The 25,033-nt window shown below is 31.7% G+C and overlaps 1 protein-coding gene across 1 annotated transcript; it reads right to left on the reverse strand.

The window, feature by feature from the left end:
- Positions 1-17,315: 17,315 nt before the first annotated feature.
- LOC136209371 (aluminum-activated malate transporter 8) lies at positions 17,316-23,499 on the reverse strand. The gene is made up of 6 exons (XM_066000817.1): positions 23,212-23,499; positions 22,444-22,584; positions 21,048-21,320; positions 20,838-20,953; positions 19,541-19,684; positions 17,316-17,993 (listed from the first exon to the last, which is right to left on the reverse strand). The coding sequence occupies exons 1-6, from the start codon at positions 23,456-23,458 to the stop codon at positions 17,502-17,504; spliced, it is 1,413 nt and encodes a 470-aa protein (XP_065856889.1). The 5' UTR covers positions 23,459-23,499; the 3' UTR covers positions 17,316-17,501.
- Between the last annotated feature and the right edge of the window lie 1,534 nt (positions 23,500-25,033).

A 25,033-nucleotide genomic window follows, 5' to 3' on the forward strand; every position in this document is an offset into this window, starting at 1 on the left:
GACCTATTCACTAGTTGACTAAGCTAGTATCTTGCTGTTTACTCAGCGCCGCTGTTAAAACCTTTTCTCTTAAGAAAAGAAGTCTGCCCTAAATTAAGAAAAAGTTTGAATAGTTCCTAACCCCCCATTGGAACTATACTTGTAACGTTATAAGGGACCAACAGTGAAAACTTGGAATATCACGGCCAGTACCCACACTATCAATACAGCATGCGATAGATGCGTGTATTGAAATGTTAGTAGAGTCAATAACAAAGTGTCTCAAAAACGTCGGAGTCACTACGGCGTATCGGTATCCGTTTAAGGGGCAAAAAGGTCCAAAGCGTTGTAAATAGGTAAGTTTTACCTTGTTAACAAATTTTAGTCAAATAAAAATTTTACTTTCATATATTTAAAAATTATATGTGAGTCAATTTTTTAGTCAAATAATTTTAGGAAAGCAGCAGAAGCATGTTGAGAACGTATTTTTTTTCTTCTTCCGCCATATTTACCAATTCATTTTTTACTCTGTCTTTCGCAACTGTTCGTATTCCTCCAACTTTTATGTTTCTTTCTCTCTCTCACTGGTGATTCTGCTTCTTATCTATCATTTTTCTTCATTTATATCCATTGATTTGTTTTTTTCTTATTATAAAGTTAGGGAAGGAGCATAAGTATGCTATGAATGTATTTTTTTCATTTCTTTCACCATTATTTACGGATTCATTTTTTTTCTCAAACTTCCATAGTTGTTCGTCTTCCTCTAACTTGTATGTTTTTTTATTACTAATTTCTTCAAGTTTTATATATTTTTATTATTTTTGTTTCTTCAACTCACACCCAATATTTTTAAAAACAAAAATTCTCTAACTCATCAATCTTTTTTTTTTTGTGTGCAGATAATACTTTTTTATGTCATGCTACGATAAAGGCTTTTGTGTCTTGATTTCGTCTAGCTCAAAAGTCAGGAAAACTTGGAATATCACGGCCACTACCCACACTATCAATACAGCATGTCATAGATACGTGTATTGAAATGTCAGTAGAGTCAATAACAAAGTGTCTCAAAAACGTCGGAGTTACTACGGCGTATCGGTATCCGTTAAGGGGCCAAAAGGTCCAAACCTTTGGGAATAGGTAAGTTTTATAGTTTTAACAAATTTTAGTTAAATAAAACTTTCATTTTCATATATTTAAAAAGTATATGTGAGTCAATTTTTTAGTCAAATAATGTTTGGGGAATTAGCAGAAGCATGCTGTGAACGTATTTTTTTTCTTTCTTCCGACATATTTACCAATTCATTTTTTATCCTATCCTCCGCAACTGTTGGTCTTCCTCCAACTTGTATGTTACTTTCTCTCTCTCACTGGCGAGTCTGCTTCTTATCTATCATTTTGCTTAGGTTATATCCATTGATTTGTTTTTTTCTTATTATGAAGTTACGGAAGGAGCAAAAGCATGCTAGGAATGTATTTTTTTCCTTTCTTCCGCCATTATTTACCGATTCATTTTTTTTCTCAAACTTCTATAGTTGTTTGTCTTCTTTTAACTTGTATGTTTCTTTCTCTCTCTCATTGTTGATTTGACTTCTTATCTGCTATTGTTCATCATTAATCAACTGATTTGTTTTTTTTTCTTATGAAGTTAGGGGAATGAGCAGAAACTTGCTAGGAAAACCTCTTAGGTTTTTGGCCTCCATTGGCGGATAACTAACCACCGTTTAAATTATGTTTCATTCTCCATTTGAAATGGTTAAGGTTCGACGTATTTATTTTCTTTCCTCCGTATTTTCTTCACGATTCATTTTTTGCTCTATCTTCCGCAGCTGTTCGTCTTCCTCCAATTTGTATTTGAATCAAACTTTCTGTTGTTATAAGGTACTTAGTGGGTATACACCTTTTATAATAATATTATTACTTGGAGTTTGTTTGTTGGATCAACTTCTCATGTTTACCTTGGTTTCATTTGTGTATATCACCGATGGAGATGCATCAGAAACCGTAGGAATTGAGAAGCCACGGAACTTACGGGCCCTCGTTTCTGATCCCCCGAATTAGACACGCCTTTAGGAGGAACCACGTAGTCTAAGTACTTCACGGGTCAGTCGATCTACACGTGTTCGGAGTCATTGTTTATTATATTTATAACTTATCACCATCCGCATCACTTCTTTAGAGTTTCGGTTATATAAATCTGTCTCACCTTAGTTTAGGAGTAGTTTGTAGTCGTCACCCAAACCAACCTAAAGTATTCACCGATTAGATAACAAATAGAACCGAGTAGTTTAATACTTGTGGTTATAAATACCGCGGATTCGATACCCGGTCTTAACCGGATTATTACTTGATACGATGGGGTACACTTGCTCTTACGTAGTAGAGTCTAGTAGAGTTTAAAAGCACGTAACACTTATATCCATATCCACATACCCACTATACCGCTAGGCGCTGCACATCACTTATCACCGAAGAAATTTTCTGTATGTATTACATGTTTTTCTTGTAGTGATAGTCAATTGTTGTAAATTAATTAGCTTTTATTATATTTCCTTGTTTAGCTTCTTACATCTTTTATAAATATTTATACTTATCGTTCCGGAATTTAATTAATCTAATATGTCTCTACGCATGAATAGAAGGGGAGAACAATTTTATTACAACCATTTGTATATAACTGGAGTAGAAAGAGAGTTGGCTATACACCGTATATTACCGAACTCAGTTCATTAAGGAAATCGTGAGTCCTTTTGTTTTTTATTACTAATTTCTTCAAGTTTTATATTTTTTTATTATTTTTGTTTCTTCAACTCACACCAACTCTTTTTAAAAACAAAAATTCTCTAACTCATTAATCTTTGTTTTTTTTTGTGTGTAAATAATACTTGTTTATGTCATGCTACGATAAAGGCTTTTGAGTCTAGACTACGTCTAGCTCAAAAGTCGAGAAAACTTGAAATATCACGGCCAGTACCTACACTATCAATACATGTATTGAAATGTTATTAAAGTCGATAACAAAGTGTCACAAAAACGTCGGAGTCACTATGGCGTATTGATATACGTTTAAGGGGCCAAAAGGTCCAAACCGTTGTGAATAGGTAAGTTTTACAGTGTTAACAAATTTTAATCAAATAAAACTTTAATTTTCATATATTTAAAAATTATATGTAAGTCAAATTTTTAGTCAAATAATGTTTGGGGATGGAGCAGAAGCATGATGTGAACATATTTTTTTTTTCTTTCTTCCGCCATATTTATCAATTCATTTTTTACTCTATCTTCCGCAACTGTTGGTGTTCCTCCAACTTGTATGTTTCTTTCTCTATCTCACTGGTGATTCTGCTTCTTATCTATCATTTTTCTTAGTTTATATCAATTGATTTGTTTTTTTTTCTTATTATAAAGTTAGGGAAGGAGCAAAAGCATGCTAGAAACGTATTTTTTTCCTTTCTTCCGCCATTATTTACCGATTCATTTTTTTTCTCAAACTTCCATAGTTGTTCGTCTTCCTCTAACTTGTATGTTTCTTTCTCTCTCTCACTGTTGATTTTGATTCTTATCTATTTTTGTTCATCGTTTATCCATTGATTTGTTTTTTTTCTTATAAAGTTAGGGGAAGGAGCAGAAACTTGCTAGGAAAGCCTCTTGTATTTTTGGCCTCCATTGGCGGATAAGTAACCACCGTTTAACTTATGTTTCATCTCTCCATTTGAAATGGTTAAGGTTCGACGTATTTGTTTTCTTTCCTCCGCCATTTGCTTTCACGATTCATTTTTTGCCCTATCTTCCACAGTTGTTTGTCTTCCTCCAATTTCTATTTGAATCAAACTTTTTGTTGTTATAAGGTACTTAGTGGGTATACACCTTTTATATAGATATTATCACTTGGAGTTTGTTTGTTGGATCAACTTCTCATGTTTGCCTTGGTTTCATTTGTGTATATCACCGACGGAAATGCTTATCACCGACGAAATTTTATGTATATATTACATGTTTTTCTTGTAGTGATAGTCAATTGTTGTAAATTAATTAGCTTTTATTATATTTACTTGTTTAGCTTCTTACATCTTTTATAAATACTTATACTTATCGTTCCAGAATTCAATTAATCCAATATGTCTCTACGCATGAATAAAAGGGGAGAACAATTTTATTACAACCATTTGTATATAAATGGAGTAGAAAGAGAGTTGGCTATACACCGTATATTACCAAACTCAGTTCATCAAGGAAATCGTGAGCCCTTGTGTTTTTTATTACTAATTTCTTCACGTTTTATATTTTTTTATTATTTTTGTTTCTTCAAATCACACTCACTCTTTTTAAAAACAAAAATTCTCTAACTCATTAATCTTTTTCTTTTTGTAGATAATACTTGTTTATATCATGCTACGATAAAAACTTTTGACTCTAGACTATGTCTACCTCAAAAGTCAGGAAAGCTTGAAATATCACGGCCAATACACACACTATCAATACAGCATGCGGGAAAGCTTGAAATATCACGGCCAAAAACGTCAGAGTCACTACGGCTTATCAGTATCCGTTTAAGGGGCCAAAAGGTTCAAACCATTGTGAATAGGTAAGTTTTATATTGTTAACAAATTTCAGTCAAATAATACTTATTTTCATATATTTAAAAATTATATCTGAGTCAATTTTTTAGTCAAATAATGTTTGGGGAAGGAGCAGAAGCACTGTGAACGTATTTTTTTTCTTTCTTCAGCCATTATTTACTAATTCATTTTTACTCTATCTTCCGCAACTGTTGGTGTTCCTCCAACTTGTATGTTTCTTTCTCTCTCTCACTGGTGATTCTGTTTCTTATCTATCATTTTTCTTAATTTATATTAATTGATTTGTTTTTTTCTTATTATGAAGTTAGGGAATCAGCGAAAGAATGTTAGGAACGTATTTTTTTTCATTTCTTTTGCCATTATTTACCGATTAATTTTTTTTTCTCAAACTTCCATAATTGTTCGTCTTCCTCTAACTTGTATGTTTTTTTATTAATGATTTCTTCAAGTTTTATATTTTTTATTATTTTTGTTTTTTCAACTCACACCCACTCTTTTTAAAAACAAAAATTATTTAACTCATTAATATTTGTTTTTTTGTGTGCGGATAATACTTGTTTATGTCATGTTACGATAAAGGCTTTTGAGTCTAGACTACGTCTAGCTCAAAAGTCGGGAAAACTTGGAATATCACGGCCAGTACCCACAATATCAATACAATATGCGATAGATGGGGTAAATTACATACGTGGTGTACAACGTTTAACCTATTTCACACTTTGGTGTACAACCTTCAATTTTGCACACAAAAGTGTACAACCTTTTGGTGACCTCACACTAAAGTGTACAGCCGGTAATTGTGACTGGTCAACCCAAAGTCAACACGCCACATCATCATTTTTTATCCTATTAATTTCAAAAATGGGACCCACTCTTTACTTAATTACTAAAATACCATTATTCCTTATAATTTTACTAAAATTGTCTTCTTCCCATTTTGTGCAATTTCTCCTTTTTCTAACTACCACGACATGAAGCGGATCTTCAAAATCTCAGACGCAGCCCAAGCAGAGTTCCTCTGCCTCAATATATTCCCTGCAATTACCAGAACCCTAATCTCTTCCCTGTTCCCCCTTGCTAACTCTCCCATTTATAGATTCCCCTTCGCAAGAACTCATACTTCCAATTCTTCCACCTTCTTCTCGAAAACCATCGCGCTCTTTGCTGACAGTATTGCTCATGTAGATGCTAGGGAGGAGTTGACCAAATCAGGTTCTCTTCTACGAGAACAAGTTATTCAACATGCTGGCGATTTCGATAAGGTTATTGGGGTTTTGGAGGATAAAGGTACTTCCTTGTTCCGGAGGTATAGACGTGGCTGAGATTTCTATCCCTGTGTAGAATCTGTAAATTTTCTATCCCTACATTTGAGTCTGGAAATTTCAGGGACGTTTAATCTGGAAATGTCAACAGCGTTTGGGTTTGGAAATTTCAGTCGCATTTAATCTGGAAATTTCAACCGTGTATCAACCAATTTTTGTAAATCAGTGAAGCAATAGAAAAACATGGATTTCTCTTAAGTTGTTTAGCCCTTCCAGAATGAATTGATTTTTAGAGAGAGATAAGAGACTGAGATAGAGATAGAGAAAAGGAAAGAGAGAGAAATTGCACAAAATGGGGAAGAAGACAAGGGCAATTTAGTAAAATTATAAGGAATAATGGTATTTTAGTAATTAAGTAAAGAGTGGGTCCCATTTTTGAAATTAATAGGATAAAAAATGATGATGTGGCGTGTTGACTTTGGGTTGACCGGTCACAATTACCGGCTGTACACTTTAGTGTGAGGTCACCAAAAGATTGTACACTTTTGTGTGCAAAATTGAAGGTCGTACACCAAAGTGTGAAACAGGTTAAACGTTGTACACCACGTATGTAATTTACCTGAGATAGATGCGGGTATTGAAATGTCAGTAGAGTCAATAACAAAGTGTCTCAAAAAACGTTGGAGTCACTACGGCGTATCGATATCCGTTTAAGGGGCTAAAAGCTCTAAACCATTGTAAATAGGTAAGTTTTACAGTTTTAACAAATTTTAGTCAAATAAAACTTTCACTTTCATATATTTAAAAATTATATGTGAGACAATTTTTTAGTCAAATAATGTTTAGGGAAGGAACAGAAACATGCTGAGAACGTATTTTTATCTTTCTTCCGCCATTATTTACCAATTCATTTTTTACTCTATCTTTCGCAACTGTTCGTATTCCTCCAACTTGTATGTTTCTTTCTCTCTCTCACTGGCGATTCTGCTTCTTATCTATCATTTTTTGTGTTTATATCCATTGATTTGTTTTTTTTTCTTATTATGAAGTTAGGGAAGGAGCAGAAGCTTGCTAGGAACGTATTTTTTTCATTTCTTCCGCCATTATTTACCAATTCATTTTTTTCTCAAACTTCCGTAGTTGTTCGTCTTCCTCTAACTTGTATGTTTTTTTATTACTAATTTCTTCCAGTTTTATATTTTTTTATTATTTTTGTTTCTTCAACTCACACCCACTCTTTTTAATAACAAAAATTCTCTAACTCATTAATCATTGTTTTTTGTGTGTGCAGATAATACTTGTTTATGACATGCTACGATAAAGGCTTTTGAGTCTAGACAACGTCTAGGTCAAAAGTCCGGAAAGCTTGGAATATCACGGCCAGTACCCATACTATCAATACAGCATGCCATAAATGCGTGTATTGAAATGCCAGTAGAGTCAATAACAAAGTGTCTCAAAAACATCAGAGTCACTACGACGTATCAGTATCCGTTTAAGGGGCCAAAAGGTCCAAACCGTTGGAAATATGTAAGTTTTACAGTGTTAAGAAATTTTAGTCAAATAAAACTTTTATTTTCATATATTTAAAAATTATATGTGAGTAAATTTTTTAGTCAAATAATGTTTGGGAAAGGAACAAAAGCATGCTGTGAACCTATTTTTTTTTTCTTTCTTCCGCTATATTTACCGATTCATTTTTTACTCTATCTTTCGTATGCGGATAGTACTTGTTTATGTCATGCTACGATAAAGGCTTTTGAGTCTAGACTACGTCTGGCTCAAAAGTCGAGAACTCTTGGAATATCACGGCCAGTACCCACACTATCAATACAACATGCTATAGATACGTGTACTGAAATGTCAGTAGAGTCAATAATAAAGTTTCTCAAAAACATCGGAGTCACTATGGCGTATTGGTATCCGTTTATGTCATGCTAAGATACACCTTATAATGGGTGATTTTCGAGAGGCATGAGTACACTGACACTCCACGTAAGAGTTCTATTTTATGTATTCTATTACATCGGCCGAAAATTGCTCCATATCCCATTATTTGGATCCAAAATTGCCAAATTGGAAATGTTAAGGACACAATTTGCCATTTGTTTTACATTAGGGAGATATTTGCACTTTCAAAAAATGTTAGTGACAAATTTGAACTTTATATATATATATACACACTAATACTCATTTAACTGAACTAAATCTTTACAAGTAACTAACTTGACAAACACGAACTATACAAAATTATAATTGGTCGAGTGCTGAATATTTCAAATCAAAAGCTCAGAGGCTCATTCAACAAAAGTCAAAAAGATTAGAGGCTTAATTTTTTTTCTATACATATATAATTTGTTTATTGTCTATGTTATTTAGGCTTGTCAATGGAGCATGGAGTTGCGTAACACTGAATTTCAAATGCATATCCCATTTTTGCACATCAAGGTTATGAAAATCCACGTCAAGCAACTGACCGTATTATATGTCACTAATGAGTGTTCTTATATAAGATCAGACTAAAAGGCAAAGTCGATGGTCAAGCCAAACCATAAAATTAAATTATATATATATATATATATATATATATATATGGGGTTGTTTTCAATGGTGAGCACTAAATTATCTCCATGGGTGGTGAGTGTTTAATATCTATTGGATCAAGATCTAATGGTCCATAATTTAAGTTGTGATTTAATATTAAAATGGGTTTTACCTGATGACATGTCAGTTGTAACTTAGAATATTGTGCTTTGAAAAACGTTTTCTCTTTCCTCAAGATATAACCAACTTCCAAGAAATAAAAAATTTCCCTGATGTTTTTATTTTACATAAGAAGACGTCTTCTTTTAAGTAATTTTGTATCCGTCTAATCAATGTTATATGCATTAAATATTAATAAATGATTATTCATTGGGAACACGAAAAGCTTGACATTGAGAATGTACAACATTATTTATGATAACCAAATACAACATTAATGATGTTCTAATTAATGGTGTTGTCCCCCTATTTATTACCTTCCCATGAGGTTTTTCTTATTAAAGGTTTTAATGAGGCTCACATATAAGACCCGCTTGTTGTAATAAAGTGTATCACCAATCAATAAAAGGCAATTGTTCTCTTGTCAATATTCTTTTTTAAGTATTTTCTTGCAGCAATATAAATATTCCAGCCTAAAAAAGAAGGGGGGCACCCAACGCTTCCCACACAAAAAAAGTACTGCTATCATGACACAACTACTTTTTCTCCTCAAAGATAGGAGAACAATCTCATGGGCGGATCAATCCTTAAATGATCACCATTAGAGATAGAGTTAAAACATTTCTCGGACGTGAGATCTTTACACTCGCTTATATCCTTCCCAAAGAAGGGTTCATAAGTCCTAAGGGCGGATCGATTCACCTCAAAGATAGGAAGCAAATCGATCCCCTAAGGCAGCTTAACTTTCTCTAAAGGAATAAAACAGCTTTAAAACCTTCACAAAGGTTCGCACAATGGAGTATGGCTGGCCACCTACTTCAAATCAATCCTAAAGTCTATAAATTTACTTGCACAAAGCATAAAGTAAACATAAATAGTTATAGCAAGGATTAAAAGTTGTACTTAGTTTTACAAAACTAAACATTAACAGGAGCATCCTCCTTAGCATCCTTTACATTAGATGCGCCCTCCAAAGGGGCTTCCTTCTCTACAGAAATAATCTCTCCTTGAGGAGTGGTACCATCGGTTATCAGCTCCACATTCTGGTCACCCGCCTTCGGAGGCACTTTATCGAAGACCTCTGGCTCAAGATCGATAAGGGGTTTGCTTTCCTCGACGGATCCATTCATCACCTTGCGAATGTAATCATGGATGTAGTCCTTGACTTCCGGGATTTTGTGATACTTGAGGACCACATCCACGTCAGGAACCACGAACTCCGGATCTGTAAAATTAATCTCGGGATACGCCAGTTAGACATACGCCATGATCCACTCGCCATAGTAGTAAGCTCGCTCCCCTGCCAGGATCTCTGTTTCATCTAAAACAGCTTCATGTTCTTTAGCATCCGCATCAATTTGCGCCTTCAATTTAAGGATCTCAGCATCCTTTAGGGCAATAGCGGACGCAGCGTTCTCATTAGCGACGACGATCTCCTTCTCCAACCTTTCTATGGTTGCCTTATCCGCCACTCCTTGAAGGAAATCCGCCTCCATGGCGCGCATGTGGGTATATACCTATCAATGCAAAAACCCAGTTCAAGCGAAAGCACGACAACGAAAGTCTCCCCCAAAGGAGATCACTCTTTCATCCAAAAATGCAAAGGGATAGAAAGAATTTACCGTGAGAAGCTCCGTTTTTCCCATCTGAACATGGGCTGATCCTGGGATCTCGTTTTGACTCTTCCGCACCTCACCTAATTGACCAAGAGCTTTGTCCAATTCATTGATGATGGACTCATTCCTCAAAGATCCCTCGTCACCATATTTGGCGGACCAGTAACCGCCTAGATCAGGCTTGACCATCTGCACAAAGATTGGAAGGTCGAAACTTAGATTCACAATGTGGAAAGAAGAAACATCAAAACAGCTTACCTGTTCCTTCTCCACAACAGGTATCGCGGTTCTCATGGTATCCGCCATAAACTTTCGTCTGTCGGACACTGCAGGCTTCTTCTTTTTCTGCAGAGGAAGATCAACCATTGTATCAGCGGGACGCTTTCCTGCGCCCTTCTGGGGATCCGCTGCCTGCTCCTTTTTTCGAGCCGCCTCCTCCTTCTGTTTCTTGCGTATCTCTACAAGAGCGTGACTGGCCTTAGACAAACCCCTGACAAAAGAACCGTAAAATAATCAAGGTTCAACGGAAAAACAAAGTTACCTTCATCAATTTGTGTAAACTTCACATAAGTGATCTCGTTCCCTTCCCGACGGATCAAAGGGATGCCATTCATCATGAAGTCCAAGGCATCGGCGTATGTCCAAGCCTCCGCCTTGACACTTTTCATGACATTCGCCACTTGCTCATCACTGTCTGTCAATATTCGCATGTCTCCAGCCATATGCAAGGGCCTGGCACCGCAAACCGATGGAAAGCCTAGAGATTCGCCCTCCTTTATCTTTACATAGAAGAACTTTTCATCCCAAAGATGGACATTGGACATCTTGCCGCTAAACGGCGAATAGGTTCCAAACTTAGCAAAGGTGTAAAAAGACTCGGCTTTTCATTTCGTTGGTTTGTGAAGAGTTCGGAAGACACGAGGGTTACAAACTACCCCTAAATTTGAAGCTAAGTAACAATCCAGAGCTACATCTAACCAGCCATTTGGATGCAGCTGGCTGACAGTGATGTCAAAGTAAGCTAAGATGTCCGCCATCATCTTAGGAAGAGGAAGCTGGAACCCTCTCTCTACGTGACAACTATATACAGATAAATACCCCTTTGGCGGACAGGCGGGTCGCTGATGAGCTTCTGCCAACATAGTCTCATATTCCTTTATCCAAAGAAAACGATCCGCCAGACTCGCTAGATCTGTAGTGCTCATACGAGAGGAAGTGGACTCCGCACGAGGCGCCTTTTTCCTAGACGGGGCTGAAGAAGATGCCTCCATCCCCGAAAACTACCTAGAATCTATCGCTGGAGCAAGACGAGCAACGGCGACAGGATGGTTCCGAATCCTACCTGAATGAGTTCGACCGCTATTACACGCCGAGTTACGCAACTCGGCTAAATCGCAACTAACAGTACCTTCGGAGGAATTAGAATTCTCCAAAGAGGAAGAAGTCCAACTAACTACGATTTCGGAAGAAGTAGTCAAATTAAAAAGCTCAAAAGTAGACCCAGAAGATGAAGAGGAACTCCTAAACATTCAGCAATCAAAGCAAAAATTCACTTACATGTGAGTTAAAAGCTCTGCAAGATTTCGAACTCGGGAAGAACTCTGGGCAAAGGAACTCGACGAAAATGGGAGAAGAATGCAAATGCAATAGAAAGAGAAAGAGAGGAAGGAAGAAGACGATTTCTCTCCCCTCGGGCGACGCGCCCATGACACGTGTCACCCGTCGATTGGCATCGAACAGAGTGACCATTAATGCAAGTCATCATGACGGCGCGCGAAGAAGCTCAAAAGCCCTAAAGGACTTTAAAGGAACTTTAGGGGGGCTTCTGATAACATTGGGATATTATCCAAAGGATCAAAAGAGATATTCACCTAGAACGGCCACGTATTGATCGCCTGATATCAGAATGTTACGGCGTATCAAGCAAGGAGATCCGACAGGCGGATCACCAAGACCTCACCACAAGGGATCCGCGGGCGAACCTATGTGGCGAATCGCCATAACCTCTCAATCCGCCAGCGGAACAGCTGAGCCGATCCCGCAATAAAGACCATTAATAAGCTATTAATAAGCTAACGGGCATACTTAAAGGAAACCAGTAACCGCCATTAATGAAGCATTAATGGAGACTTTCTAGTTACTAATGGTTACAACTTCACTACTATATATAGCTTATATCTCGAGCTATCAAGGTACACATGAACACAATCCTAAAAACCCAACTTTGTCAATTCAGTTTACTCTTTCATACTTTATACTGACTTTGGCATCAGAGCTTCCCCCGTCGAACCCAACGACGCCCCCCACAGGGACGGAAGCTGAACAGAAATTCTCCACAAGTCATCAAATGTAACTTGACATGACATAACATATTATAACGTGATGTAACGTAGCGTAACATAACATAATATAATGTTACATAACGTGAATAACGTAACGTAACATAATATGATGTAACGTAACATAATGTGATGTAACATAATGTAATGTGACGTAACGTAACGTAATGTAACGAAACATATACCATAACGTAACGTAACATAACGTAACATAGATCACTAACTTTCACAAAAAATATTACTTTCATGTAAAAAAATTGAACTTTATGTAAATCTCATATCTTTAGAGATAATTTATGTAAAATTGGACTTAATTAACATAAAGTTGTATTTTTACAAAAAAAGCAGTAACATTGCAAAAAATCAAGTTTTACGTAAAACATTTGAATTTTATATAAATCTTATGTGTTTAGGTAACGTGACGTAACGTAACGTGACGTAACGTAAACTCAATTTATAAATCTTTAAGATTGTAAGCTCAATTTATAAATCTTTAGGATTGTAAGCTCAATTTGTAAATCTTTCGGCTTTTATTTTTATTTTTTCAAACTTTTATTTATAAATAATCATTGAACTTGCAATCCTTAACGCAACGTAACGTAACATAATGTAAGTAACGTAACATAACATAATAAATATAAGCTCAATTTATAAATCCTTAGGATTGGAAGCTGAATTTGTAAATCCTTAGATTTTTTTTATTTCTTTAAACTTTTATGGGATAAGGTACCAAAACAGACCTAAGGTTTTTGGGGAAGTACCAATTTAGGCTCAACGTTCAAAATAGCACCAATATAGGTTTAAGATTTACAACATAATATCAATTTAAGCTTAATGTTTACAATATAGCATCAATTTAGGCCTCACATACAAAATAGCACCAATATAAGCTTAACGTTTACAAAATAATACAAATTTAAACTTAACGTTTACAAAATATATCTAATTTAAGCTAAACGTCATAATTAAATTAACCATATTATATTATTTTCCTATTAACTTTATATTTTTTCTTTTTATTTATTATAATACAATTAATTAGTTTTATTACCCATTAAAACCTTATATTTATTTTTCATCAACCATTCCATGACTCCGAAATTCCATGGCTCATGTAATATATGCAAACTTTGAATATCCATAATATTTTGAACACCGACATGTATCAATATTGTGGATATTGTGGATATTCAATTACTTTTAGTTTGCATTTATTACATTAGCAATGAAATTTAGTAGTCATGGAATCGTTTATGAAAAACAAATATAAGATTTTAATGGACAAGAATACTAATTAATTGTATTATAATAAATAAGAATATAGAACTAAATAAAATATAATTAATAGGGAAAGAATATAATATGATTAATTTAATTATGATGTTTAGCATAAATTGTATATATTTTGTAACACGTTAAGCTTAAATTCGTATTATTTTGTAAACGTTAAGCCTATATTGGTGCTATTTTGTACGTGAGGTCTAAATTAATGCTATATTGTAAACGTTAAGCCTAAATTGATATTATGTTGTAAACGTTAAGCCTATATTGATGTTATTTTGAACGTTGAGCCTAAATTAGTACTTCTCTAAAAACCTTAGGCTTATTTTGGTACCTTATCCCAATTTTTATTTATAAACAATCATTGAGCTTACAATCCTTAACACATCGTAACCCAACACAACGTAAGTAAAGTAACGTAATAAATATAAGCTCAATTTAGAAATCCTTAGAATTGTAAGCTCAATTAATAATTGAGACGTCACCGGTGTTAAAAAGTGTAAAGTTCAGTGACCATACCAGAAAGAATTGAAGTTCAGTGGTCATAATATGAAAATTGGTAAAGTTCAATGGCCATGGGTGTAATTTACTCAAATAAAATCATTCACCAAAGTTGGACAACGATTTTTTATTGATTTTATTTATTTATTTATAATGTTTTATGAATTTATTATAGAAAGAGTAAGTATTTTTGGAAAATGTGGACAATCATTTATTATAGAGAGAGAAATATGCATTTAGGTAACCTGATAACTTGCTATAGCAAGTCATTTATTTAGAATATAATGGTCTCCATTGATGGAGACTCACCATTGAGAACTCTTCCATATATATATATATATATATATGTATATATATATATATATATATGGGAGGGATCAAGTGAGAACCTCCTCTTAGGTGATGACACTCAAAACTACGTCGTTTTGAGTATAGAAATCAATAAAAACCACTAAATGCTGCTAGTGGGGGTCGAACTTGGCATTTCTCATCTACACTCCACCCTACTTACCACTGAGACAATTGCTTCCCTTGTGCATTATATCACACGCTGCTTAATTTATCATTGTACTAGTAGCTTCTATTGTTTAATATTTAACGCATGCACTTATTAATATCGATTAAATATGCATAATTGCCTCAAAAAAAATATATAATAATGAATTATTAATAGAAAAAAAAAGAAATGTGCATAATAATGAATTATTAATAGAAAAAAAATCCAAGAACATGCTCAAATTTCTTATTTATTTAATTCCTTTATATTTTTATAATTTATGTTATATAAGAAAATATATTTTTTTAAAACATATGTTAGAACATATACTTTAACTTTTAAAACACGAACTATGAAGTTTAGAACGTACGACATATTTTTTAGAACATAGGTTATGTTTTTTAGAACATGTGTTATGTTTTTTCGAACATGAGTTATAAATTATATTATAGAACAAATGAAAAAACGATTCAGATATCTACTGATTTTTTTAGAACATTATACTTAATTTTTGGAACACAAACTATAAACTTTAGAACATACGTTATGTTTTTTAGAACATACGTTGTGTTATTTAGAATGTGAGTTTTTTTTTTTTTTTGAACAAAAAAAATGGTCCATATATTTACTATTTTTTTAAAACATTATCTTAATTTTTAGAACACAAATTACAAAGTTTAGAACATATGTAACAATATTTAGAACACCGTCCTTAACATTTTAAAACATAAATTACAAAAATATAGAGGAATTAAATAAATAAGAAATTAGAGCATGTTCTTGGATTTTTTTCTATTAATAATTCATTATTATGCACATTTATTTTTTTTCTATTAATAATTCATTATTATGCAAATTTAATCGATATTAATAAGTGCATGCATCAAATATTAAACAATAGAAGCTAAAAGGGAACTGGTATTTTAAGCAGCGCGCGACATAATATATAAGAAAAGCAATTGGCTCAGTGGTAAACAATGTGGAGTGTAAATGAAGAGGCTCACTGTTCTCACCATAAGGAAGTGTTCTCACCTAAAAAAGGGTTCTCACAAGAGCCCTCATATATATATATATATATATATATATATATATATATATAGGGTAGGGCTCAAGTGAGAACACTTTACTTATGTGAGAATGATTCTTATACGAGAACACTCATTAATGACATTATTATAGAACATAGGAGATTAGTTTTAGAACATAAGATATTAGTTTTAAAACATATGTTGAAGTATATGTTCTATATTTTATCTTACATGTTTTAAAAAGTTAAGTAAAATTTTCTAAAACATGTTACATATGTTCTAAATTTTATGGTCCGTGTTCTAAAAAGTTTTATGCATGAACTCTAGTGACTTTTTAGAAATATGCTTTAAGAATATAAGACATTAATTGACATCGGTTTTAGAACATATGACATTAGTTGTAGAACATAAGACATTCGTTTTAGAATATATGAATCACAAAACTATATTGGAGTATATGTTTTTTTATAGTTTGTGTTCTACAAATTTAAGTAGAATGTTCTAAATAATGTTACATATATTCTATATGTTACATCATAAAATTTTATGCATGACGTTAAAACAAATAGAATCCAGAATATGAGCAACACCATGAAAGATTCAGATTTTGTCCGTTGCTTCCACCTTTCACCATTGTTCGCTCATAATCAATTTTGACACATCTGAACCGAAATAGAACCATAAGAAATAAATAAAAGAAACGAAGAGAATAGAAGAGGAAGAAAAGAAAGAAACAAAAATATGAAAAAGGAGATCAGAAATAAGAGAAGGGGATCGGAGAAAGAGATCAGAAATAATAAAAGGAGATCGGAAAGGTCCTTATCACCATGAAAATATTTACAATAATACCATATATGAGTGTGCTCACATAAATAATTTGTTCTCACATAAGGATGTGTTTTCACTTGATCCCTTTTCTATATATATAATATTTCAATGAAACTGAGTCAAGTAAGAAAAACTAAGACATGACATCCCAATTAGGTTGATATTAGCTTGCAAGGGATGCATAGGAACAGTGCCGTTGACATCCATCATCCGTTCTCGTGGCTTATTCATTTATGCACTTCCTATCGGGACAGTGATTCACAAGTTGTTGAATGCTATATATATACAGTAAAACCTCTATATAGGAATACATTTGGAACCGGTCTATTTGTATAACAATTGGAATGTTATTACTAAATAGAGTTTGGTCATAGAGGTTATTACTAAGTTTGGACCGAGTTTTTTCATAACAAAATAGAGGTTATTCCTATATAGAGTCTTTACTCTATAGGAATAACCTCTATTTTGTTATAAAAAAAACTCGGTTCCAACTTGGTAATAACCTCTATTACGAAACTCTATTTAGTAATAACCTCTCAATTGTTATACAAATAGCCCGGTCCCAAGTGTATTCATGTATACAGGTTTTACTGTATATAACGGTAATGGAAATGGAAAAGAAACTAAAACGAAACATAAAAACGTTAACGGAGAGAGTTTAGTTTCCATCAAAAGAAAAAGGGTTTCATATTTACTTCATCAAGAAACATAACAATGATTTCTTTCCTCCAAAACAATATTACAGAAGTTGTAACAATAAGGAAATTAAATTAACTCATGAAAACATGAATATTGGGAAACTAATTAATATGTCCCAATAATCAAAATTAAACCCTAAAATAAAAAAAATTGTTACAATAAAGTAACAAAAGAAACTATAAATATTTACATCTATCTGATACTATTAGGGTTTGGATCCTGAGCCTTCATCTTTATTTCCGGTGAATCCGTAGGGTTTTCATTTATCGTGATAACGACATGATCTTCGTTATCGACATCTAAAACCGGATTAACAGCTCCCCGGTGAAGCAACTGAGGTTTCTCCGGCGAAACGGATGGTTCCACAGCCTTAAAATGAGCTAGATTAGCGAGTTCACTAACCGATTCGCGCAAATTATCGACACATTTTACGATCTCAATTAGGGTTGAAGCAACTGTTGCTGCTGGTACAATTGCTAGTAAATCTGCATGTTCTAATGACCAACATTTCATTGCAATTTTGAGGTTGTTAACTTCATTTTTTGAATTCTCAAAATGAACATTCGCGGGGGACGGATCGGTCATTGTTTTGATTGATGAGGATAGTGATTTTAATGCCTTGGCTGATTCTTCGCTTATTTTTGTGCACGGTTCTTTAATTTTGTTCATGAATTCCTCGGGTACCTGCAAACAATAATTTATGCCACTGTTAATAGTGTTTTTTTGCCGAAATATGAAGTTTAGTTAAAAAAACGTTATTCATTTCATCCGTATTTGAAAGCTCGAAACAAAAGTTCTACAACTTTCCTATAACCATATTGCACATATAAAAAACTGTTAAAAATAAAAAATTTGAACGCAAATGAAATGAATAACAATCTGTTAACGCTTTTTTGCATGTTCTTCTGTTAAAATATGTCTAGAAACTTGTTGGATTTAGATTTTCTAATTTAAACATTGAATTGGAAATATAATTTTTTTAGTAAATCCCATATATATAACTCTTGTTTGTTTATTTATTTATTTATATTAAGAATTTTCATTATGTCCATTGTAAAATTGTAAAATAGGTATTTTTTAATATAATTTATTATATCAATTACTAATGAATTATTTATGAATTATGTATTTTTTTGTGATTTCATGTTTAATTTCTTATTTTCTTACTATTAAACTTCTGATATATTTCTTCTAGAAAACAAAATTAAATTGTTCTTGATTTTTTTTAAATGAAAGATATTATTAAATGTCAATAAAATAAGATATTATTAATTTTTTTAGGATAATTTAGTCCATTAAAAAAATACTTTGCATTGTGGGTTACTTTAAAAGATTGCATAAATAAACAAGGGCATTAAATAATAAGTTACGTACAAGGCAGAAAGTTCAAACATAATCATCCCATAAAACCATAGAAAAATAATATTCTTAGTAAATGGAAATATGAGCTGTTGGTATTTTTATTTTTGTCCTTTTTATGTAAATAAATGATATCTTGTACATATGTTATATATGGTTGATCATAAAGAATTTTTAATTATTTTCTTATATATTTAAATTTAGACATATGTATTAAAAAAATTGAGATAGAAAATTGATCATCAAGAATGCTGTAATTATTTTATATTTAAATTTAGATATATATTCAAAAAAATTGAGATAGAAAATTGATAATCAAGAATATTGTAATTATTTTATATTTAAATTTAGATATATATTAAAAAAATGAGATAGAAAATTGATAATCAAGAATATTGTAATTATTTTATATTTAAATTTAGATATATATTCAAAAAGAAATTGAGATAGAAAATTGCTTGAATATTAGTGATAATCAATAATATTGTAATTATTTTCTTATATATTTAAACAAATATTGAGATAAGTACTTGAATATTAGTGTTCATAAAGAATATTGTAATTATTTTTTATATATTGGAAAAAATATTGAGATAGAAAATTTCTTGAATATTAGTGATAATCAAGAATATTGTAATGATTTTCTTATATATTTAGATTTAGATATATTGAAAAATAAATTGGGATAGAAAATTACTTGAATATTAGTGATTATCAAGAATATTGTAATTATGTTCTTATTTATTGAAATTTAGACATACAACAATAAAGCCTTAGTCCCGAAATGATTCAGGATCGGTTAACATGAACCATTATACGAAATTGTAAAATTAATACATATATTGAAAAAAAAAATTGAGATAGAAAATTACTTGAATATTGGTGTTCATGCAGGCATTGAGAGCTTCTAAATGGTAAGCACATTGTCTTGAAAGAGTTCCTATTTTCAAGTATTGGTTCCATGGATGTCTGAACCCAAATTTTCCATGTCTAGGCTCCCATCTTGCAAGATTTGCCTGAAAAATTCATGCAAATATTAGTTAAGTTCGCTTATACGATAATACGAAAATATAAGATAACACAGTTTGATTGACACGGTTATCATTTTTTGATATTTATATCGTGTGCAACCATATGGAACGTAAATATAAGATAACACAGTTTTGATATGTAATACGAAAATTGCCACCCCTAACATGAATATTCTTTGAGTTTGAAGTGTGTACAACGCAAACTTATATATTTTATGTGCATTATTCAAGAAAAATTGAGAATTCGCTCTGATTTTTCTCGTCTAGGCCGCCTAGAAACCGCATAGGGTCCTATTGGAAGCCACCTATGGGAGGGATTAGAGCAAAAAACGTTTTTTCATTTTTATTTTATGTTTTATTATAATTTACTTTTGAACATTGTCGCATGATTGTTGGTGAATTTTATTCATTATTTTCGGGTATTTTTGTTTAATTGCGAACTTTTTTTCATAATATAGTTTAAAATTTTAAGAAAATCATTTCATAGTTTTTGGTGAATTATATAAGCTTAAAGCATTATTTGGCCCCTGACCTATTTAAAATTATGTTATTTGACCTATTATTTAATGCATTTTTAAAGATATATCCTACAAATATACATATTTTACTATATCAAATCATTTTATACTATTATTATATTTTGCTATATCAAATCGTTTTATACTATTATTTTTAGGTAGTATAATACATATATTTTAATTGTATTTATATATAAAAAAATTTATTCACAAATAAGAAACTTCAAAAATATATAAAAAAAAAATTAGATCCGATTAATTTTCAATTAATTTCCATATTCCCCGACTAACCCCTAGCGTTTTTTATATAAAAATTTGTTTCCTCACAAATAATAAACTTAAAAAATACAAATCCAATTAATTTTCGGTCAGTCTCCATATTCCCCCGATTATTACCTAGCGTTTTCTACTAATAAATGAAGTTATCGGGATTTAAACCATCGAAAACATAATTTAAAAAAACCTACTGATATCAATTGACCTAAAAATTTAAATTTATTATTATTATTATTATTATTATTATGTTTGACAGTGAAATATGAACAAAAGTGCACAAGTTAGTGGTGAAAACACAGTAAGAAAATAATAAATATAGTAGTGGAGAAAGTGTCTTTAATTACCATGGAATCTTCAGTGGATTTTGAATTTAGTACACTTTTATATCCTTGTAGAAACAATTTGTCATTATTATTATTTGAGACATCTTCTCTACTTTGAAAATATTCCCCTCCAAAACCTGTAAATAATAATCAAATTAATTAGCCCAATAATCAACAATTAATTAATTAAATAAATCACTAAATCAATCGATTAATCAATTAATTAATTACCTTCAAGGTAATTTCCAATTTTTTCAATATTATTGGAAATTAAATTATGAAGATCTTCACCAGCCCAGACTGGAAAAATACAGAGAGAAATAACAATGCAAATGGATCCTCCAACAATAATTGTGGATAATCTTTGATGAGCTAATGGAATAATTTCTTCAACTCTAACTCCAGAAACAGCTACTAAACTGAATGTTAATATAAATATTAACACTCCATAATCATATCTTGCTTTTATTTTTGGAAAAAATCTACTGAATGTTGATGCTGTTGCTGCAAAAATAGACGTAAACCCGTTAGTTATGTTGCACGGATACAGAAACAAGCACATAAAATAACAGAAATAGACACGAAACGCTACTAAAGAGAGTGTCCGTGCAAAATAGGTTAATTATGATGTTATGGTGATTTATTTGATATGGTATCTGAATTAGGAAATCCATAATTTGAGTCGTCTTAACTGCTCAATTTACAGTAAAACCTTTGTATAGGAATACACTTGGGATCGAACTATTTATATAACAATTGAAATGTGTTGGTAAAAAAAAAATTCTCAACACCTAAAAGTTAAATTTTAACAATAATAAGAACTCTTTAATTATTATTATTATTAAAAAATAATAATAATAAATATTAATGAAGCAATTTGACAATAATAAATATTAATGAAGCAAATTAATATTTAAATTTTTAAGTTAGAGTTTGTGTTTCCAATATATAGATAATTGCAAGAGTTTTACGGATAAATATAAATATTAATAAAAATATTAAATATTTAGACTTCGACATAATTGCAATAGTTTTTATGATTAAATGTAATATTATAAATTTAGTTTGAATCCTTATAAAAAATATAAATATAAATATAATTATATATATATATATATATATATATATATATATATATAATTATTACTATATAAAAGCATATTTTCTTAACGTGAGACTTTAAAAATGTATAATAAAAAACATGTTGGAGGTTATTCCGGTCCTAAGTTGGAACCAAATTCTTTTATAATAAATTAGAGACTATTCCTATATGGAATTGAGTATTATTACATATAGATTTTACCATATTATGCATTAGAGAAAAAAAAAATATTTTTGAAAAGTTGCATATAAGTGCACTATTCCAACGGTCATTTTCCCATCGGTAATGACAGACGGATCACATGTAGTTATCTTTCCGTAGTATAGTTTGTGGAATACACAGCCACACATTAAGTACCGAATTGGTCGATAATAGCGAATTTTCTTGTAGTGACAATAATAACGAATTTTCCGATCGGTTTAATATAAAAAAAAATCAAAACGGATCGGATTATTTTCTTCCTAATTTATATGTTTATTACATAAAATTTTATGGAAAAAATAATTTGAAATAAATAAAAATTACCTAGAAGAAACACAAATAATCCAATAACAATTGGCTCTCCTTTGGGTCCAAAAAGACTTGCTAAACGTTCAGCTCCAAGTCCTAAAGCACCAGCCAAAAATGTTGCAATTCCTCTATTCAAACTCTTGCACAATGTTCCACCTACACAAGTAAATCAAAACCATAAATTCTACTGTAAACCGAGACCAACAGATACTGAATCACTCAAAAGACGACATGTTAATAGTAATATTAACATGTCACCACCTAAATAATTCAGCACCAGTTTTATCCTGAACCATTCAGAAGATGACACGTTAATATTGATACTGGCATGATGTATGATTACTAATTTAAACGACATGGTAGTAACAATATTAGCGTGTCACCACCTGAATAGTTTAGCACAAGTTTACTTCTAGATCATTCAGGAGATGACACGTCAGTAGTGATGCTGATATGTCAATACCACTTGAAATTGGTCCTACGATTAGTAAACAACATGCTAGTAACAATATTAGCATGTCACCACCTCAATAGTTTAACACCAATTTTATCCTGAACCATTCAGGAGATGACACGTTAATATTGATACCAGCATGATTTACTATTACTAATTTAGCATAAATTCTACTATAACCCGAAATCTAAGAACAATATTAGCATGTCACCACCTGAATAGTTCAACACCAGTTTTATCCTGGATCATTCAGGAGATGACACGTCAATAGTGATGCTGACATGTCAATACCACCTGAAATTGATCTTACGGTTAGTAATTTGACGTACCTACAGTGAACTCGAAGACGACAACCACAGTTAAAACGGCCCACATTCCGGCAACTCCAAAACCATCAAAAAGAGTCCTAGAATAATACAACAAGGACACCAAAGTAAGAGCAAGTCCAACTTTTATGGAGTGAGTGACTCTTCTTGGGTCATCTTTCCCTAGTTTTGTTATGCTCTTTCCAATGTTCATAACCTTATCCATGAACTTAGAAGGCAAAGCCATAGCCAAAGATTGAATTCTTTGCATGAAGAAAAAAAGAGAAAGTGAGTGAAAGTGAGAGAAAATGGAAGAAATCAAAGAAGAAATGAGAGTATATGTCATGCTCTAGTGAATGAGTAGGCTATATTTATAATGGTGGAGATTAACATGGTGTAATCAAGATTGATTAATTTAATTAATTTTTCTAATTGTGTACATGTGTTGATGTCTTTATTTTATTTTATTTTATATAGTGAAAGGACAAATATTTTCTTTGACAAAAGAATATTTTGGTTCAAAAGTGGCTGACTTGGTTCTTTTAGGTAGATCTTAATTTAAAAATATTTTAAACATACTAATTAGTTTTTTAGTTTATATATATATATATATATATATATATATAATTAATTTGTCTGACACGACATGATGTATGTCGCTGACGCGATTTGATTTCACGGTTTCATATGATGGTTCATGTTAGTTGATCTCGATTCATTTCGGGACTAAAGCTTTGTTGTTGTTGTTGAAAGGAAGACGTGAGGTAAATTTAGGGGGAAGCTACTTTCTAGAGTTAGCCTCACTTATAAAAGGAAAACGTGAGATAAATTTAGGGGAGAAAGCAGATGGTCATTTAATATTTTAACGTGTATTTTGTGAGTTATTAAAAAGTAGGAAATGTAGAAAAGTTCAGAGTCACTCCATCGTGGAAGTTATGAAAATCACAAGTGGAGCAGTTATTTAATATGGAAGAGAACGTAGATTACTGGAAGCAAGATGGAAGTTACTTTCAACATCTATAAAAAAAACAGAAATCACGATGAAAGACCTCAATTCAACACACACTCAAACAGAATTCTAGCAAATTTTCTTTAGATTTTTTAGTTATTTCTCTAATTGCAATTTTCATCATTTTAATTCAAGTTGATTTCAAGTTCTTCCTAATACAATTTTATTTTATTTTATTTTTATTATTCAATTATTTCTATAAGATTAGTATCATATTTTGAAATTTTATAGTCTCTTCATTCCAAAGAGTCATTTGAATTCAGAAATCCGTAAATGTAATTTTATTCCACAAGACAAAAATATTATTCCTTCTACTTCACAATAGATGCATTTTAAGATTAAGGTATAAGAATTAAGAAATATAATTAATTTTAGCTAAAGAACTTTGTTATCCTTATATTTATTGTATCCGCTAATTAATTTTTATCTATTCCTAAAATAAAAAATGAATTTAAATATAATATATTTGGTAAAAATCAATTAATATTTATGAATTAAATCAAAACATCATGTATGTATTATAAAACAAAAAAAAATCTCTAAAAATATATCTATTATGGAATGGATGGAGTATAATTTTCTAGCACGTCCGCATTTCACGAAAAGAGCAAAACACATTAAAATGGTTTAAAAGATTTAATTATAAGAGTGTTTTGGGCCAGTACTTTAAGATTTAACAGAATTAATTAGCCATAATTAGAAATTAAAGTGCTTGATAAATAAATGAAGAGTTTGGGGTAGATAGAAATAGGCTATGTACAATGGATCCACTTGCAAAAATATGATCGACATAGCTAGTTATAGCTAGCCATCATCAAGAAGCCAGATATATAGCTG

This window comes from Euphorbia lathyris, chromosome 10 (assembly GCF_963576675.1).
Source record: "Euphorbia lathyris chromosome 10, ddEupLath1.1, whole genome shotgun sequence".
In the NCBI taxonomy this organism is placed as follows: domain Eukaryota; kingdom Viridiplantae; phylum Streptophyta; class Magnoliopsida; order Malpighiales; family Euphorbiaceae; genus Euphorbia; species Euphorbia lathyris.

Excerpts from the sequence above, each read along its gene's own strand:
- LOC136209371 (XM_066000817.1), bottom strand. The coding sequence starts at position 23,458 with ATGCAAAGAATTCAATCTTTGGCTATGGCTTTGCCTTCTAAGTTCATG. Across the intron at positions 20,954-21,047 it reads AATTGGAAATTACCTTGAAG|GTTTTGGAGGGGAATATTTT; the intron begins GTAATTAATTAA and ends TATTATTTACAG. Across the intron at positions 19,685-20,837 it reads AATCCACTGAAGATTCCATG|GCAAATCTTGCAAGATGGGA; the intron begins GTAATTAAAGAC and ends TGAATTTTTCAG.